Source organism: Nicotiana attenuata, unplaced genomic scaffold (genome assembly GCF_001879085.1).
Source record: "Nicotiana attenuata strain UT unplaced genomic scaffold, NIATTr2, whole genome shotgun sequence".
Taxonomy (NCBI): Eukaryota; Viridiplantae; Streptophyta; class Magnoliopsida; order Solanales; family Solanaceae; genus Nicotiana; species Nicotiana attenuata.
In genome coordinates, this window is record NW_017671335.1 from 201,683 (window position 1) to 220,538 (window position 18,856).

The window sequence follows — 18,856 nt, forward strand, 5'->3', positions numbered from 1 at the left end:
TAGGAATATACCTAATCGCCTTGCTTGGTTACTATACGGGAATTGTAAATGCGTTCTTGTTAATCCTAATTCCATAGGAATATAGGCGTTATGTTAGCTTGAATAGGCGAGTGGTACTTTGGTAGGAGGCTACAAGCAATATTAACCCTGTTAACCATTCAAAATTTCACTTCCCTCCATTTCTTTTCCCACCATTTTTCATTCACACTTCTTTTTGTTATTAAACAACAAAATCCAACATGAACTGCCAAGAATAATTTTTGGCCTTTGCCTTACAAATACTTGATTGTATGCTTTAAACTTGTTTAACTCACTAACTACTAACAATTATGCAAGTGAATAGTAATATTATCAGTATGGGATGGGGTAAACCTTATCCTGGGAAATGCTAACCAAGCTATCAAATCAAAATCATGGTCAAATGTTTGTTATAAATTAAGATTTTGGAAAAATGCATTGATAAGATCTCTCCTATACTTTTTCTTTGTCAATGGATAGTAAAGGTGTTACTCCATTTAGGTTGTCCCCAACCAAGAATCATTATTATCTTTGTGGCCCCTTTTTAAAGAGCAAATTCTGGAGTATAAAAGCATATTCTTCTTCTATTTATTGAATCTCATTTACTTGCTTTTTAATCACTTTGTCTTGCTTTTGCTTCTTTATTTTAGATCTTCTAATCTTCAAAAACAAAGCTTAGAACAAAAATCATGTAATGGGGGTCCAGAAATCATTTGCATGATAAAGAATGTGAAGAATGTTTCCAAAAGAAATAACAATCTTGAAAAATGGACTGCAAATGTAGGGACCAATATTAAAAGTTGAATAAAGAAGACAAATTCAAATCACAAACATGTAGGTAATGAAATAATATTCAATGTATACCATACATTATGCAAATGGCTTCAATTTCACCTTTCTTTCCTTTACAGATCTCTTCTTTTTTTTCCTTTTGCTTTTGTTGTAGTGTGCCAGTCACATTTTACACAAGAAAGGAAAAGAAAAAAAGGGCAGTCCAGTGCACAAAGCATTCCGTATTTATGTAGAGTCCGATGAAGGGTCGTACCCTAAAGGGTGTGATGTAGACAACCTACCCTAATGCAAACATTAGTGGCCGCTTCCACAGCTCGAACCCCTGACCTATAGATCACACGGAGACAACTTTACTGTTGCTCCAAGGATTAACAGAAATTCAAACAAAGGGAAAGAACAGCCAAAAATTGCTTTTGCAGACACTAATATGAGTAACAACTTAAAGACTTTGATTGTATTAGTCCTCCTCAGATAGTGTCTGCTTCAAACAGTCAATATTGCAATATGCTACTGATCTCATCATATCTCCAAACCTGCAATTATTCAAAACCAATGGTCAAAATACAGCATGATGATATTGCTAATCATATTGTAACCATAAGTTAATGTGCCGCCTGTGCTGCACAGGTTGTGCAAAAGAATTTTACACTATCAGATCATCTAAAAGATAATTATAGGTAACCTGCAATTACTTAACGTCGAAAATAAGGTAGGTCCATTGCTATAACATGTTAATATATATTGATAGTGTGAAAATTCTTTACCGATCAATGCTGTTTCTCCCCCTCTCAGCTAGATCAGTGCTAATTCTTGATTTTCCAAAGTAATCCATGCTTTTTCTTGGTTTTTCCCTCTTGTCAACACTAATTCTTGGCTTTAGTACTCTTTTGTCTGTGCTAGGCCTTATTGCAATGATCTCTTTATGTTCAGTACTGATTCTTGATTTCTCTATCTCTTCAATACTTGGTCTGCACTTAATTTCATTTGTAATATCAAGAGTATAATTTAAGTCAATTATACTTTCCTCAATAGTTTGGCAATCTGATTGTCTTTCCACTGAAGTTATGAACTTTTTGAGATGAGTAAAGAACTGAGGAAAGACTTGTAAGTCACAGTGATTTCCTCCATTTATCCATAAGGGCTCGTATTTCATTTTACTGAGCTCCCAAAGTTTTTTACCATGTGAAATATCAACTACTTCATCTTCTGTACCCTGCAGACCAAAATGAAAATGTCTAATGGTATCTTCTAAGAAATTATTATAAGTTGCAAATACAAAATAAATAGGAGACAGTCAATAAAATCTTATCCATGATTTAGTCATAAGCCTAAGGGGAGTCTTGGCGTAAGTGGTAAAGTTGTTGCCATGTGACCACGAGGTCACGGGCTCGAGCCCGAGCCGTGAAAATAGCCTCTTGCAGAAATGCAATTATCCATGATTTAGTCACAAGGCTGAAGGGGAGTTCGGCGTAAGTGGTAAAGTTGCTGCCAAGTGACCAGGAGGTCCCGGGTTCGAGCCGTAGAAACAGCCTCTTGCAGAAATGCAGTTATCCATGATTTAGTCATAAGCCTTAAGGGGAGCCTCAGTGTAAGTGGTAAAGTTGATTTCATGTGACTAGAAATTCACATGTTCGAACCGTGGAAACGGCCTCTTGTAGAAATGCAGGGTAAGGCTGCGTAAAATAGACCCTTATGCTCCGACTCATCCCTTAACCCCGCACATGGCAGGAGCTTAGTGCACCAAGTTGCCCTTTTTTTATCATAAGCCTACTTAATCCCACTAAATATTGTGTGCCAGCTAATTAAGGTGTTTAAACTAAGTATTGATCTAAAAACTAATCAAATTCTGTGTGCCTAAGGCAGAAAGGGTAGCTTGATGCACTAAGTTTCCGCTATGCGCGGGGTTCGAGAAAGGACCGGATCACAAGAATTTATTTTATGCAACTTTACCCTGCATTTTTGCAAGAAGTTATTTTTACAGCTTGAATCCGTGACCTCCGGGTCATATGATAACAACTTGTGCCTAGGGCATGCCACAAAAACAAGAAAATTGATGGTCCGTCGGTCTATTTGTCTTTTAAAGTTTTTCCAAATCGTCAAATATTCTAAAATAAATTCAAAGCATCAAAACGACTAATATTTGGAACCGAAAATAGTAATTCATGTATACTAGTTGAGTGTTTGGACACTTACATGAATCACAAGAATGGGACAACTGACATATGGGATTTTGTCAATATTCTGCATAAAACAGAGAAAAAAAACCTGTTACTTTAATACATAAATCAGGAAACTTAAATAAATCATGAACTGGAAATTTGACTAACCTTGTATATGTCAAGCCAGAGAGAATACTTTATACGGTACATAACTCGAAGTCCAGAAAGTATTGCACTTTGCAGAATTACAGCCTTAATTTTAGGCAATTTTGTGGCCAATTCAAGAGTTGGACCACTTCCTATTGATTGTCCATATAATATAATGTCTTCTTCCTTCACTTCATAAATCTCTTTTAAACATTTGTATACAGCTTCTATATCAGCATATGTATTTTGCTCACTTGGCTAGTCATACAAAAACAACACAAAAAAATTAGATCTCAGTTTAATTCCTATACGCTGACAATTTAATTGTTACAGCTCACCTAAAAGATAATTATAATAACTATTATACTAAGTGTAGATAGTTAACTCGAAAATAATATAGACAGTGGGGCACGGGAGGGTAGTGTATACGCAGCCTTACTCCTACCTTGTGAAGGTAAAGCAGCTATTTCTGATAGACCATCGGCTCAGGAAAAACATAATCACAACACTATAGAAAAGAAAATAATAGTGTTTAACCATGGAAAGGAAATAGTACCAACAACTAGAGGCGATCCTAAGCTATAGGTAGAGGGGTCACCGGCACCCGTAAAGTTCGGCAAAAATTCTATATACCCATGTATATGTCATTAGAAAATAGTGATATATTAGTAGTGGGCAACCTATCTACAAAGCAGATTTTGGTTAAATCAAAAAGTGCACCCGCGGCCTTCAAATCCTGAGTTCGCCTCTGACAACAACAACAACAAGATAACAAGAAAATTGAACCAAAAGGGATAACGGGTAATAATACAAATCTAAGTATAAGAAATTAAATTAGTTATCATTGTATATAAATCAAATCCGTCCAAGAATTAGTTATCTAATCTCCCAAAGAAAATAAAAAGTGAAAGGAATGGAGTGATTGGATCACATGTTTCAGTGACATAAACGTGATTACCACTAATCAAAATTAAAACAATACTATTTGCCAAGAAAAAAAGAATTTAATCAAGTATAAAAAGGAAAGAGTAAACACTTTTTAATATATTATACTGGCTAAGTCTTGTTGTAAAGCTCAAAGTATAGTTTGATTATTACTGTTCCAGCTCAAAAATAAGGCATAGGGGCGGAGTTAGAGTTTCTACGCTGGGTTCTGCTGAACCCAATAATTTTAGTGCAAACTCTATATTTATCTTAAGAAATTCATTTTTCGATTCTCTCGATTGGCTGCTTAGCTCTTCGACAAAACCAAGTCTTCCCGCAGCTTAAGAAGATCCATGGGATCGGTCCGAGATCGAAGAGCCTTGAATCAACTTGAATTGGCCAAGATTAAAGAACAAAAAGATCGCTTGGCTGAACAGATTAGCACTCTGATTGAATCGGAGAAGGCACAACTAGTTAGAAGATTGTGGCATCCATCGAATAAGTACAAAATTTTACTTTAGAATCCAGTAACATAAAAAAGGATAGAATCCCGAGCCAGTAACTTCAAATTCTGGCTCCGCCTCCAGGCATAAAATGTAATAAAATGAAAATGCATACCTCTCCATTAGACCTTCCATATCCAGCATAATCATATCTGCAAAAATCAATCTAAATTCAGCTTAAAGATGAATCAAGAAAATAACAAAAAAGACCAAAAGAATTCACAAGAATGTGATCTAATTACCCCATGACATTAACGCGTAATCGAACACTAAGTTCGACGAAAAACTGGAACATTTGGCCAATATCAGCAGCATTACCATGAGAATAAAGAAGTGTCAAAGTTGCAGCTTTGTTTCTTACAAAAACTGCAAAAATATAATGACCTCTCTTTGTTTGCAGAATTGAAACTTCACCCTTTTCACTTTGAGGAACACCTAACAGTTTTAGCTTTTGTGTTTGCTCATCTAAATCAACTTGATATGATGGCTCTGGTGGAAAAAATGCTAACTTTGCTGCAATTGTTGATGCTGCACCACCCATTTTTACAAGATTTTCTATGTCTTTTTTGTTCATATAATGAAGAAAAAAACAATAGATATTATGTTGAAAGGATTTTCAAGAACATATTTGGATTATTTTGGAATTTGATGTCTTTGTTTTTGTTATGATATAAGGGGAAAATGGCTGGTTTTTGCAGACTAAAATGTCAAATGGAGAAGTGGACAATGGAGCAGAGTTGTCCTTAAAAAGACACTACCTTTAAAAGTGTGCTAAACAAAAACATAATAACACTAATTAAAATGGTTAAAAGCCACTTTGATGAAAATCTCAAATTAATTTAAGTGGATTAGTTTTGAGGCCTTGTGATAAAGTGGTTGTATGTTTGATTCTCACTAGAAATAGTTGTTTAATCAGAACTCTTCAAATTTGCAAGTTTCATATATTCTTTTTGAGCTATTAATAACTAAAAAAATTAAGTATACAAAGGTATGGCTTAACAGTCAATAAAGTGGATAAAAATCGTGAAAAATTAGGTTTGAATCTAAGCAAAAGCACAAAAACTGTTGGGATATATATTATTAACCATGAGTTTGGTTTAGATATAGTATTTATTATGGAATAATTGTTTATTCAATTTTAATAAAGTTTTAAACGGGTAATATATTAGTCTATGTCTTTGCTTATATAGTAGATGATTTAGTGTATAGAGTTTAGCTTATACATGGAAGATTAAATCATCGGTTCTTGTAAGTATGAAGTTTGAGTTCACAATCTAATGATGGAATTGGACAAACCATCATGGATGATTGTAGCACAAGATTAAATATAATTTATCTTGATTATGTCAATGGTTTAATTCCAACTTCTTGTGCTAGTACATTTTGTATGTATTGAATGGACCAGGTAGAGATAAGTATTTTATACTGACTTAAATAAACTCTCTAGCCATTAAATGTACTTATACTCTTAATTTTGATATAATTATTATTAGTTGTGTATATTATTATTGTTTAGATTTATTAAAATGCGAGATTCTTTCGTGCATGAGTCAATATGCCTGGTAAATTGGATATAATAATAATGTACATTGGCGAAGTAATAGTTAGTTGATGGAATCCATGTCTCGGGTTAGAGATTGATGATACACCTTTATGAAAGCTTATAAGTTTTCATGTGTAAACCCGGCCGGTGGATCCGACACATGAAATAAGTTAAGCGAAAGTCTAAAGGAAATAATCAATAAATAAAATTGTCAGTAATTTAATTTAATTGATTAGTGTCTGAATCTTAATATGGGGAGTTAAATAATATTTAATGGATGAATTTCGAAATTGAATAAGGAGTGCAACTACGAATTTTTAGTGGAATAATTCATAATTAATTATGGTAGATATTAATTTCGAAAATTAGAAATTAATTCCATAATTGGAAGCCTTGTTAATTAAATTTTGTGGTCCCTGCTGTGCCAAAATAATTGGAAATAAAGGAATCCTTTTTCTGGTGGAAAAGAAAACCAATAGGTTTTGGAAAAGGTTTTAACCTTAAAACTTGTGCGATAAATAGATAAGTTTTTCCACCTAGAGAAAGAAGAAGATGATAGTCGAAATTTTCAGTCAAGTTTTTCTAGAAATTTAGCCCACACGAAATTACTATTTCCAAATATTATTTGAGTAACACAGTAGAAGACCGTGGAACGTTCGGAGATCATGATCGCGGGGGTGATGGAGATTTCAACGAGACGATGTGAAATTGAAGGCTCACGTGACTGAAGAGCCGTGTTCACGCTTGAAGAGGTAACCCATGAAATCCCCTTTATACTATTTGTCTAGATTACATGTGATTTTGATACTGGGATTGCTTCTGGTGCATATAATAATCCATCAAACGTGAGACAATTTCTTCCATCTGCTTGAGCCTTGACGGGCAGAATTATGTTATACCTCTGTACTAGTGAAAAATAGTAAGTATCAGCTGAAATACTCAAGGTGTGCACAAGGTTACCCAATCAGCGGTCACCACTATTTTTTTTTTAAGAAAAAAATTACTTAATGGTGTTTAATTTACATACTCTTATGTAATTGTGATGTCTGCAAGTAAACCTCAAGAAAGATTATGAATTAACCACTTTGTTGTCTGATAGTTAGTGTGAATGATTTTAAGTGAAATCAAAGTAATAATCATGAGGTTTTAACATGGTATAGCCACTAAAGCCAAAAGTAATTAAGATGTGTTTAGAACAGTAATTAAATGCTAGTCAAAGGAAGCAGAAGGATCTTTGATATTTGAGAAGATCAAATCAGTTGATTGCATTTGAAAAGATATGAACAATATAATCACACTTAGCACAAAATTAAATAACTTATTGATTGACAATTTCTAAAGCAGAATTCATAAGTCAGAAAAGAACCTAAAAATGGCCCCATTCTAAAGCAAATATTTATAACATTGCGGGCCTAAGTTATTAAGTTATGGGGAAACCAATTTATAATCTTGTATCATGACTTTTTCCTTTTTGACTTAGGTGTTAGTGCACTTGTGAATGTTTTAATTTTATTGTTTACATTTTTCAAGTATATTTTTATATTTTTAGAGTTTTTCTTGTTAGTTTCATGTGAATAGTTGTTAGAGAAATACATGAACTAACTTCTATTTCATCTTACAACTAATTGATGGGGATTTGAATAATTACAAACATTTGCGAAGACAGGAATTTTGCTAAGAATACTCAGAATATATAATATATACGTACAAAAAGTAATATCTGATTTATATATATACAATAGTGGACAGTAAAAGAATAATTAGCTTCTGTTATGAAATATTATATTATGTAGTGGATCTGTATAACTCCTAAAGAAGTTACTCCCACTATTCTTCTCCACTAACCTGCCACTACTTCTTACAATTATTGTTGTAACTCCCACACCTCCATAACCCCTCCATGATCTCAATAATTAATACCATGTTAATGACATCCCTTTATATTACCTAAATATCATCCAATAAATAGAGAGTTTGGGCATCACATTGTACATACTGAATATATGGAAGAAATAAGAATCTCTTCTCTCTTGCTCCCTACATTCTTGTATATTTTCTTGTTTTATATTATTACTTTGAGCTAAATTTCGTAACACGTTAGCAACACGAGTCTCTAACAAATTGAGATTATTTGCGCCAGTCGGGTTTTATCTTCTTCCCAACAGAGATATACTTGATATTATCTGATGGAGTAAGAAAAATGATATATCTTGCCGTGGAAAGGTGAGATTAATTCCAGAGCAATTCCCAGTTAGTCTATCAGAGAAGAATTTGAGAGGATCGAAGTCCTTAGTGACTAAAGATCCAATGAGCACTATTAAAAGAATGCCCGAGAGGCTCGAGGAAGAGTCTCGGTGCAGTATGACCATTTTGAAACTTGAATAACTATAAGTTTCATAGCACGAAAGACTAAGTTGAATATTATGTGAATGTATGGGAAATAGATTGAATATTGTAACGTGTTTTGCTATGTCAATTTTAATTTTATCTTAACTTACTAAGTTGACAGAGAAGCCTATCTATGATCCTTACATTTCAACGTAGCTAAATGTTTCATATAGCTTTCTCTTGTATAGCAATAATCTTTATATAGGTTCTTATTGTATGCATATGATCACGAAGTGTTCATATATATTTTTAAAGGTTTGAGGGTCAGTCCCTAAACATTTTGGCTCATTATGATATTTGTTAAGGGTAAGACGTTGGATTTAAGTTCCAATGCACCATGAGGGTAAGACATCGGCTTCGAGTCCTGATGCTCCATAATGATAAGAGTTGGATTCGTGTCCTAACTAAATATGGCCTAACATGCCTTTATATGGGTAAAACATTGGCTTGAGTCCAATGCACCATATTTAAAATATAGTAATGACAAAAGAAAAATAATGTATTTTTCATGAAAAAGCATGAAGCTTGTCCCACTTGATTTGCTCCATTCTTGAAGTGAATGTGATAGCGGTGCATAATAAGTCTAAATGAAGACAAGTGGTTGAGCAATGAACATGGGCTTGCCAAAAATCAAAACAATAATAGTCATCATTATGGTAATTGTAAAAAGGAGAACAATAAGGGTTCTCAAAATAATTCTTCAAATGTGAAGGAAATGTGTATCAATATGGTCTGTAAATATGAGGCACGTATAGTCCATTTTTGAAATAATACGACTTGTGATAAGCATTATAAATGCAGACTCATTCCTGAAAGTGAATATGAAAATATATATGTGATACAAATTATGCATAAGAATGTGCTTATGTATGATTGAATAAATACTCACCTCTACGGGAGATTTGAGAGAAAGAAAGATAATGAACATTATTGTATGGTTACATGAATATGCCATTGGTCGCGTACATGTGGTACGCCAAAAATATTTTGACATGCCTTACAAAAAGTTATTAAAGTCAAAATTAAAGTAAGAAATAATTTTGCTTATGATGATTTTGACCATGGCAATTATTATGGTATGATTTACTCCGTAAAAGAGATTCACCATATGGATGGTGTAATAAAATATTTTGTAGTAAAAAATTAATTAAGAGCTCCTGAGAACTAATTCATTGCTACCCGGATGAATGAAGTTGTTCATGATATTGATATTATAGTAAATCTCAAAAGAAACTTTTTGAGTTTCAAATATATTAACCAAAGTGGTTGGCATATTGAGACTATAAATGAAAGGAAGATTGTATATCTTCATATTACTGTAATCTACCGGGTAAATATGAAAGGTTACCCGATTTTTCTTCTATTTGTATTACACGTGTATAAGCATGATGATGGAATCACATGCCACAAGTAAACTAACCATGTCACGACCCAAAATCTAACCATGTCGTGATGACGCCTATCATGTTACAAGGCAAGCCTATTTCCCAAAATATTACTACTAAACCGATTATAAGAAATTAATAAAACATTTCAACATTCAAATTTTTCATAAACTAAATCAACTCTAAATATAATATAGAAAAATACGAAGAACGAGCCCCAAACATCGGGTGTCACTAAGTCATGAGCGTCTAAAACTATAAACTAAGATATATAAACTGTCTAACTGTCCAAAAGAAGAAATGACAAGAGGAGTAACAAGGCCCTGCAGACGCTAGCAACTACCTTGCATTCTCCAAAGAAGAAATTTATTATTGAATGAGGTAAATGTCACGACCCTAAAACTGACCCGGTCGTGATGGCTCCTATCGTGAAACTAGGCCAGCCGACACAAACCCAAAACAGACCAGAAAATCATATTAAGTCATTAATTAACTAAAATCCCATAATATAAGTTTGATTAAGCAGTGCGGAAATATAACACAAGCCCAACATCGGGGTGTCACCAGTCATGAGCAACTACAAACTCGTCTAGGAACAAGAAAGACAACATAGTCCGAAAATAAAATACTAAGACAATCTGAGTAAGATAAGAGGAGAAGCACAGGGCTGCGAACGCCAATCAGCCACCTAGTCAACTCCGGAGACCTGCTGGAAGACTGATCAGCACTCACTATCGCGACCCGAAACTCCTGGATCTGCACACAAGATGCAGGGGGTAATGTGAGTACGCCAACTCTGTAAGTAATAAAAGTAAAAGCAGCTGAGCAGTAAGAAACATGCAATTCCACTTCATAGCACTACAACAAAACAGTATATGTCCAGAACAACATAGTAAATCAATTAACTCGTAAAAACAACTCAGTTCAATAAAACCTTTTTAAATCATCTTTCAATAGTTTCAAACAAGTGATGAAAACAGTGAGTAAAAGGGATAGAAACGTAAACAGCCCCTCGGGCAAAACATGTACCATAAACCGCCCCTCGGGCCAAATATCAACAAAAACAGCCCCTCGGGCTACCTCATAATCACTCGTAATCAGCCTCTCGGGCAACAACATGAAATAACAACAGCCCCTCGGGCAATATCACCTCACTCACACTGAGTACCCGCGCTTAATGGGGGTGTACAGACTCCGGAGGGGCTCCTATAGCACAAGCGCTAACATGAGCCATCTCGTGGCATAACAAATTAGGCCCTCGGCCTCGCATATATCACAAATCTGTACAACCTGCTGCGGCGCGCAACCCGATCCCATGATATCCTCACAACACAGGCCCTCGGCCTCACTCAGTCAGAACTCACTCAAGCCTCTCGGGCTAACAGTAAAACAGGTACTCGGCTCAAAATATCATTTATAAAATCAAAAAGAGTAAATAAAATCCGAGTTATGAAATCACTAAAAGCATAGCATGATTGAGTGTAAATATTATCAAAACAGTGAGGAAACAGTAGTAAAAAGCCCCAAAGGGTCCAAATAGTCGGCACAAGGCCCAAAGACGGCATTCAACCCCAAACATAGTAAAACTTTCCAAAACACAATAATATCAAATAGTTTTCAATCAAATATGCGACTTAATAGTCGTACGGGATGGACCAAGTCACAATCCCCAACGATGCACGACCCCACACTCGTCATCTAGCGTGTGCGTCACCTTAAAATAACACAACGACGTGAAATCCGGGGTTTCATACCCTCAGGACAACATTTACAATCATTACTTACCTCAAACCGGTCCAAACTCTAGCCCGCGATGCCTTTGCCTCTCGAATCAGCCTCAACTCGCCCCGAATCTATCCAAAATTAGAATCATAACATCAAAATAGGCTAAAGGAACAAAGCCTACGTGAAAATATTCAAATTACATCGAAAATCCCGAAATTTGCCAAACCCGACCCCCGGGCCCACGTCTCGGAATACGATAAAAATCACACCACTAGAATCCTTATCCTCCCACGAGTCTATACATATCAAAAATATCAAAATCAGACCCCAAAAGGCCCCTCAAATTTCCAATGGAAACTCTCCAATACCAAGCCCGAACTCTCAAATTTTAACCCTTAATTTCCATTAATTTCAGGCCTAAATAGTAAAATAATGCCATATGATCAAGTATTGACTTCAAAAATCTTACCTCCAAGTGTTTTTCCTTCAAATCCCTCTTCAATCTCTCTCAAAAAGCTTCAAAGTCGCTCAAAAATGGTGAAACAAAGCTGAAAATCGCGAAGGAAGGCTTATATAGTTTCTGCCTAGGTGTACCCGCCCCTGCAGACCAATTATCGCACCAGCGGACCGCTTCTGCGGTCAAAATAACCGCACCTGCGGTTTTCACTTAAAGGCTAACCTCCGCATCTGCGGTTAGAACTTCGCTCCTGCGGCCCCGCAGGTGCGCTAGATGCTTCGCATCTGCGGTCAAACTCCAGTTGATCCCAGACCGCTTCTGCGAACTTCTCTGCGCATCTGCGACATCGCACATGCGGTCCCCAATCCGCAGGTGCGGAATTAACAGAAGCAGAAATTCTGCAGCACTACTCCAAAACCCAAACTCTCCGTCAACCATCCAAATCAATCCCGAGGTCCCCGAGACCATAACCAAAAGTACGAATAAGTCATATACCACTATTCAAACTTGTACCAATCTTCGGAATATGCGAAACAACATCGAATCATCAAAACACCCTCGGATTCAAGCCTAAAGATTCCAAAAGTTCCGAATTTTGCAAACGATCAAAAAGTCTATCAAACCTTATCGGAATGACCTGAAATTTTGCACACACGTCACAAATGACACAACGGACCTACTCAAATTTCCGGAATTCCATTCTGACCCTGATATCAAAATTTCCACTAACAACCGAAAAATGCCAAAATTCTAATTTTGCCCATTCAAGCCTAAATCTATCACAGACCTCCAAAATACATTCCGATCACACTCCTAAGTCCCAAATCACCTAACGAAGCTATCCGAACCATCGGAATTCACATCCGAGACCTCTTTCACATAAGTCAACATCAGGTTTACTTTTCCAACTTAAGCTTACTTAAAAGAGACTAAGTGTCTCATTCCTCTCCAAAACCACTCCGAACCCGAACCAACCAACTTGATGCCACATAATACAACTGAACAACACATAAAGAAGTAGAATGGGAAAAACAGAGCGGTAACTCATGAAATGACCGGCCGAGTCGTTACATCCTCCCCCTCTTAAACAAACGTTCGTCCTCGAACGAGTCAAGAAGTATACCTGAAGCCTCAAATAGGTGAGGATATCCGCTCTGCATCTCCCGCTCGGTCTCCCAGGTAGCCTCCTCCACGGGCCGACCTCTCCACTGCACTTTCACTGAAGCTATATCCTTTGATCTTAACTTTCGGACCTGCCGCTCCAAAATGGCCACTGGCTCCACATCATAAGTCAAATCATTGTCTAACTGAACCGTGCTGAAATCCAAAACATGAGACGGATCACCAATATACTTCCGGAGCATAGAAACATGAAATACCAGATGCACACTCGACAAGCTAGGGGGAAAAGCCAGCTCATAAGCCACCTCCCCAATCCTTCGAAGCACCTCGAAAGGCCCAATGAACCGAGGACTCAATTTACCCTTCTTCCCAAATCTCATAACACCCTTCATGTGTGAAACCTTCAGTAGAACCTTCTCCCCAACCATGTAGGACACATCACGAACCTTCCTATCAGCATAACTCTTTTGTCTCGACTGCGCTGTACGAAGCCGCTCCTAAATCACCTTCACCTTGTACAAGGCAAGCTACACCAAGTCTGTACCCAAATGTCTAGCCTCACCCGGCTCAAACCAACCAACTGGAGATCTACACCGCCTCCCATACAAAGCCATCTGAATACTCGATTGATAACTGTTGTTATAAGCAAACTCTGCGAGCGGTAGAAATTGATCCCACGAACCCCCAAAATCAATGACACAAGCGCGCAACATGTCCTCCAATACCTGAATAGTGTGCTCGGACTGCCCGTCCGTCTGAGGGTGAAAAGTTGTGCTCAACTCAACTTGAGTACCCAACTCTCTCTACACGGCCCTCAGAAACTGCGATGTGAACTGGGTACCTCTGTCTGAAAGGATAGATACTGGAACTCCATGCAAGCGAACAATCTCTCGGATATAAATCTCTGCTAACCGCTCTGAAGAATAGGTGGAACACATAGGAATGAAGTGCGCGGACTTGGTCAGTCGATCCACAATCACCCAAATAGCATCGAACCTCTTCAAAGTCCGTGGGAGCCCAACTACAAAGTCCATGGTGGGTCTGTAGGTGCTGCCCTAGCTGCTGTGCAGGCTACACCCCTGTTCCTGCCACGGCTTCGACCGCGTCCTCGGCCTCTAGTGGCCCCAACTGGTGGTACTGGTGGTCGTCCATCCTGACCGGTAGCACGTGTCCTCACCATCTGTAAGAGAATAGAATAACAAAAGTTTAGTACTAGAATCAATAGATTCGCACGACAAGAATTCAAGAATGTGAAGTTTTTCCTAAAAAGGTTTTGCAGCCTCCCGAGGATAAGTACAGACGTCTCCGTACCGATCCGCGAGACTCTACTAAACCCGCTCATGACTCATGAGACCTATGTAACCTAGGTTCTGATACCAACTTGTCACGAACCTAAAACTGACCAGGTCATGATGGCGCCTATAGTGAAACTAGGCCAGCCGACACAAACCCAAAACCAACCAGAAAATCATATTAAGTCATTAATTAACTAAAATCCCATAATATAAGTTTGAATAGGCAGTGCGTAAATATAAAACAAGCCCGACATATGGTGTCACCAGTCATGAGCAACTACAAACTCGTCTAGGAATAAGAAAGACAACATAGTCCGGAAACAAAATGCTAAGACAATCTGAGTAAGATAAGAGGATAAGCACAGGGCTGCGAACGCCAAGCAGCTACCTAGTCAACTCCGGAGACCTGCTGGAAGACTGATCAGCACTCACTATCGCGACTCGAGACTCCTGGATCTGCACACAAGGTGCATGGAGTAATGTGAGTACGCCAACTCGGTAAGTAATAAAGGTAAAAACAGCTGAGCAGTAAGCAATAGGCAATTCCACGTCATAGCACTACAGTAAAACAGTATATGTTCAGAATAATACAATAAATCAATTAACTCGTAAAAACAACTCAGTTCAATAAAACCTTTTAAATCATCTTTCAATAGTTTCAAACGAGTGATGAAAACAGTGAGTAAAAGGGCTAGAAACGTAAACAGCCCCTCGGGCGAAACATGTACCATAAACCGCCCATCGGGCCAAATATCAACAAAAATAGCCCCTCGGGCTACCTCACAATCACTCGTAATCAGCCCCTCGCGCAACAACATGAAACAACAACAGCCCTCGGGCAATATCACATCACTCACACTGGGTACCCACGCTCACTGGGGGTGTACAGACTCTGGAGGGGCTCCAACAGCCCAAGCGCTAACATGAGCGATCTCGTAGCATAACAAATCAGGCCTTCGGCCTCTCATATATCACAAATCATTACAACCTGCTGTGGCGCGCAACCCTATCCCATGATATCCTCACAACACAGGCCTCGACCTCACTCAGTCAGAACTCACTCAAGCCCCTCGGGCTAACAGTAAAACAGGTACTCGGCTCAAAATATCATTTATAAAATAAAAAAGAGTAAATAAAATCCAAGTTATGAAATTAGTGAAAGCATAGCATGATTGAGTGTAAATATAATCAAAACAGTGAGGAAACAATAGTAAAAAGCCCCAAAGGGTCCAAATAGTCGGCACAAGGCCCAAACACGACATTCAGCACCAAACATAGTAATACTTTCCAAAACACAATAATATCAAATAGTTTTCAATCAAATATGCGACTTAATAGTCGTACGGGATGGACCAAGTCACAATCCCCAACGGTGCACGACCCCACGCTCGTCATCTAGCGTGTGCGTCACCTTAAAATAACACAACGATGTAAAATCCGGGGTTTCATACCCTCAGGACAACATTACAATCATTACTTACCTTAAAGCGGTCCAAACTCTAGCCCGCGATGCCTTTGCCTCTCGAATCAGCCTCAACTCGCCCCGAATCTATCCAAAATCAGAATCATAACATCAAAATAGGCTAAAGGAACAAAGCCTATGCGAAAATATTCAAATTACATCGAAAATCCCGAAATTGGCCAAACCCGACCCCCGGGCCCACGTCTCGGAATTCGATAAAAATCACACCACTAGAATCTTTATCCTCCCACGAATCTATACATATCAAAAATATCAAAATCAGACCCCAAAAGGCCCATCAAATTCCCAATGGAAACTCTCCAATATTGAGATGACCCGGCCGGTCGTCTTAAGAATTAACGCCCCGATCCCCTATTAACTGCTTCCCCTAAGTTCATTTCTGCTAGTCTGGTTTGCCGGGACGTTCGGTGTTGGGTTTCAGCGAGTTTTGGGATACTTAGTCCCTAAATGAGAGCTTAAGTGTAGAAAAGTGGTCTGTAGTCGGAACAGTGGGAAGACGACCTCGGAATGGAAATTCGATGGTTCCGTTAGCTCCGTTAGGTGATTTCGGGGTTGGGAGCGTGTTCGGAATATATTTTGGAAGTGCGTAGCTCATTTAGGCTTGGAATGCCGAAGTTTGAGTTTTTGAAGTTTCCTGTCCGATAGCGAGTTTTTGATCCGAGGGTCGGATTGGAATTCCAAAAGTTGCAGTAGCTCCGTCATGTCATTTGGGACGTGTGTGCAAAATTTCAGGTCATTCGGACGTGTTTTGGTTAGGTTTTTGATCGAAAGTGTATTTTGATGAAATGTGCGGTTCTTAGGCTCAAATCCATGATTTAATCGAGTTTCTGACGTTGTTTTAGGTGGTTTAAGGATTGGTACAAGTTTGAATGAGGTATTAGGTGTTATTGGTGCTTTTGGTTGAGGTCCCGGGGGCCTCGGGTGTGTTTTCGGATGCTCAACGGGCAATTGTTGGTGTTGGAAAAGTGTACATCAGCTGAAGGTTTCTGTCAACTGGTATTTCCGCTTCTGCGGCTTGGGAATCGCAGAAGCGGCCTTGGCTTCGCAGAAGTGACTTTTGGTCATCCTCCAGGAACCCGCGGAAGCGGTAGGATTTCCGCAGAAGCGGATCCGCTTCTGCAAGATGGGAACCGCAGAAGCGGAAGTTTGGATTTTGAAGGAAGCCGCAGAAGCGGCCAGAGTTCCGCATAAGCGGGACCGCAGAAGCGGTCCCTTGACCGCAGAAGCGGTATTCACTGTTCAGAAAAGGGAGTTTCGAGGGTTGAGTTTCAAAAGTTGGAAAAATCAATTGAGAGCTCGGGAGAGGGCGATTTCGAGTGGGTTTTGAAGAGAAGATCATTGGGTAACGTTTCTTTAATCCTTTCTAGTTATGTTTCATCATTATGTAGCTAAATCCATCATCTAATTTCGAATTTGGAATCAAAATTGGGGAAAACTTCATAGGCTAAACTATTGGGTTTTGAGTGGGTGTTTGACCTCCGATTTGGGAGATTTTTATATGGTTAGACTCGTGAGAGTACGAGGGTTCTGAAAATGTGAAAATTATTCGATTCCGAGACGTTGGCCTGAGGGGCATTTTGGTCTTTTTGCCTGATTTCACGCTTTAGCTTTGAATTAAATAGTAAAATCCGTTGCTTGAGATGTTATTTACAATGTATGATTTAATTGAATAGATTTGGGCCATTTGGAGCCGAGTACTCGTGGCAAGAACGTGGTTGCTAGTTGATTTTAGCCGGTTCGAGGTAAGTATCTTGCCTAACCTTGTGTGGGGGACTCCCCCTTAGGATTTGAGTCTTCTTTGTTGATTGTATTCCTTGTACGCGAGGTGACGAGTGCGTGCTCGGATTTATTTGTGGAAAATTTGTCCCATTTAGGCTCTTGGATCCTTGTAGTCACCGAATATGAAGTTGTTCTTGATAAGATTGAGTTCCCTGTTATTAGCTTCACCTTTACATGTCTTACTTGGAATTTAATTGCCCTTTTGGCTTATTCTGTTGCCTGATTACTTTACTTATTTCACTGTAGACATTACCCTTCTATAGTCACATTATCATTCCTAACTGCTTGTCTTTATTTGGAAAGCATTATTTCTATCTCTCGTGTAATTAATTGGTCTTAATTGGAAAGAAGTTAGATATCCTATGTCTAGTTGATATTTCCTTAATTGTAATTATTTGATTCATGTTAACTTCCTTGTTGTTGAACTTAGTATTATGGAATCGTTGTTTCATATTATTTCTCCCTTGTTGAGTTGTTCTTATTGCGCTTAGTATTTCTCTGTTACGGTTATTCCTTGTGAGTTAGTTGTACCGTCTTTTGGTGAACGGAAATACCTGAGTTGATTCTCTTGCTTTGTTCCTGTATATATTGTCATTTGTTGTGTTGTACTTGAGACTGTGATGCACGAGGTTTCTGCCGTGCGGTTGTTGATACTGTGATGCACGAGGTTTCTGCCGTGCGGCTGTTGGTACTGTGATGCACGAGGTCTCTGCCGTGCGGTTGTTGTTGAAGGGTTGCACGAGGTCTTTGCCGTGCTATTGTTGCTATTGATGTGTTGCACATGCGGCGTAATAAGGCGGGATATGTTATATGCTTATATAAGGGTTGCGCATGTGGCAGAATAAGGTGGGAACATTGTGATGCACATGTGGCGAAATAAGGTGGTGCTTATTTTATTATTCTTTGCACACGTGGCGAAATAAGGTGGGCTATGTCAGGGGTTGATTGTAGAGAATTGTGACGGCCTGTGGAGGCATTCCTATTTGTTTAATAATGTGATTGTGGGTTGCTTACCTGTATGAGCTTTACCGCTTGGTAGTTGTGAGGAAACATCGTACGTGCGGTCCGTTCTCCTTTTTCATGTTGCTAGTTGGTAAATATTCTTGTTAAAAGCACTTGCACAAGCATACACGTAA

At 38.3% G+C, this 18,856-nt stretch overlaps 1 protein-coding gene across 1 annotated transcript; it reads right to left on the reverse strand.

The window, feature by feature from the left end:
* Nucleotides 1-836: 836 nt before the first annotated feature.
* LOC109207638 (protein ABHD17C-like) lies at nt 837-5,293 on the reverse strand. The gene is made up of 6 exons (XM_019370588.1): nt 4,786-5,293; nt 4,659-4,695; nt 3,138-3,374; nt 3,004-3,051; nt 1,575-2,023; nt 837-1,343 (listed from the first exon to the last, which is right to left on the reverse strand). Exons 1-6 carry the CDS (start codon nt 5,115-5,117, stop codon nt 1,268-1,270), a joined length of 1,179 nt encoding a protein of 392 aa, XP_019226133.1. The 5' UTR covers nt 5,118-5,293; the 3' UTR covers nt 837-1,267.
* Nucleotides 5,294-18,856: the final 13,563 nt, after the last annotated feature.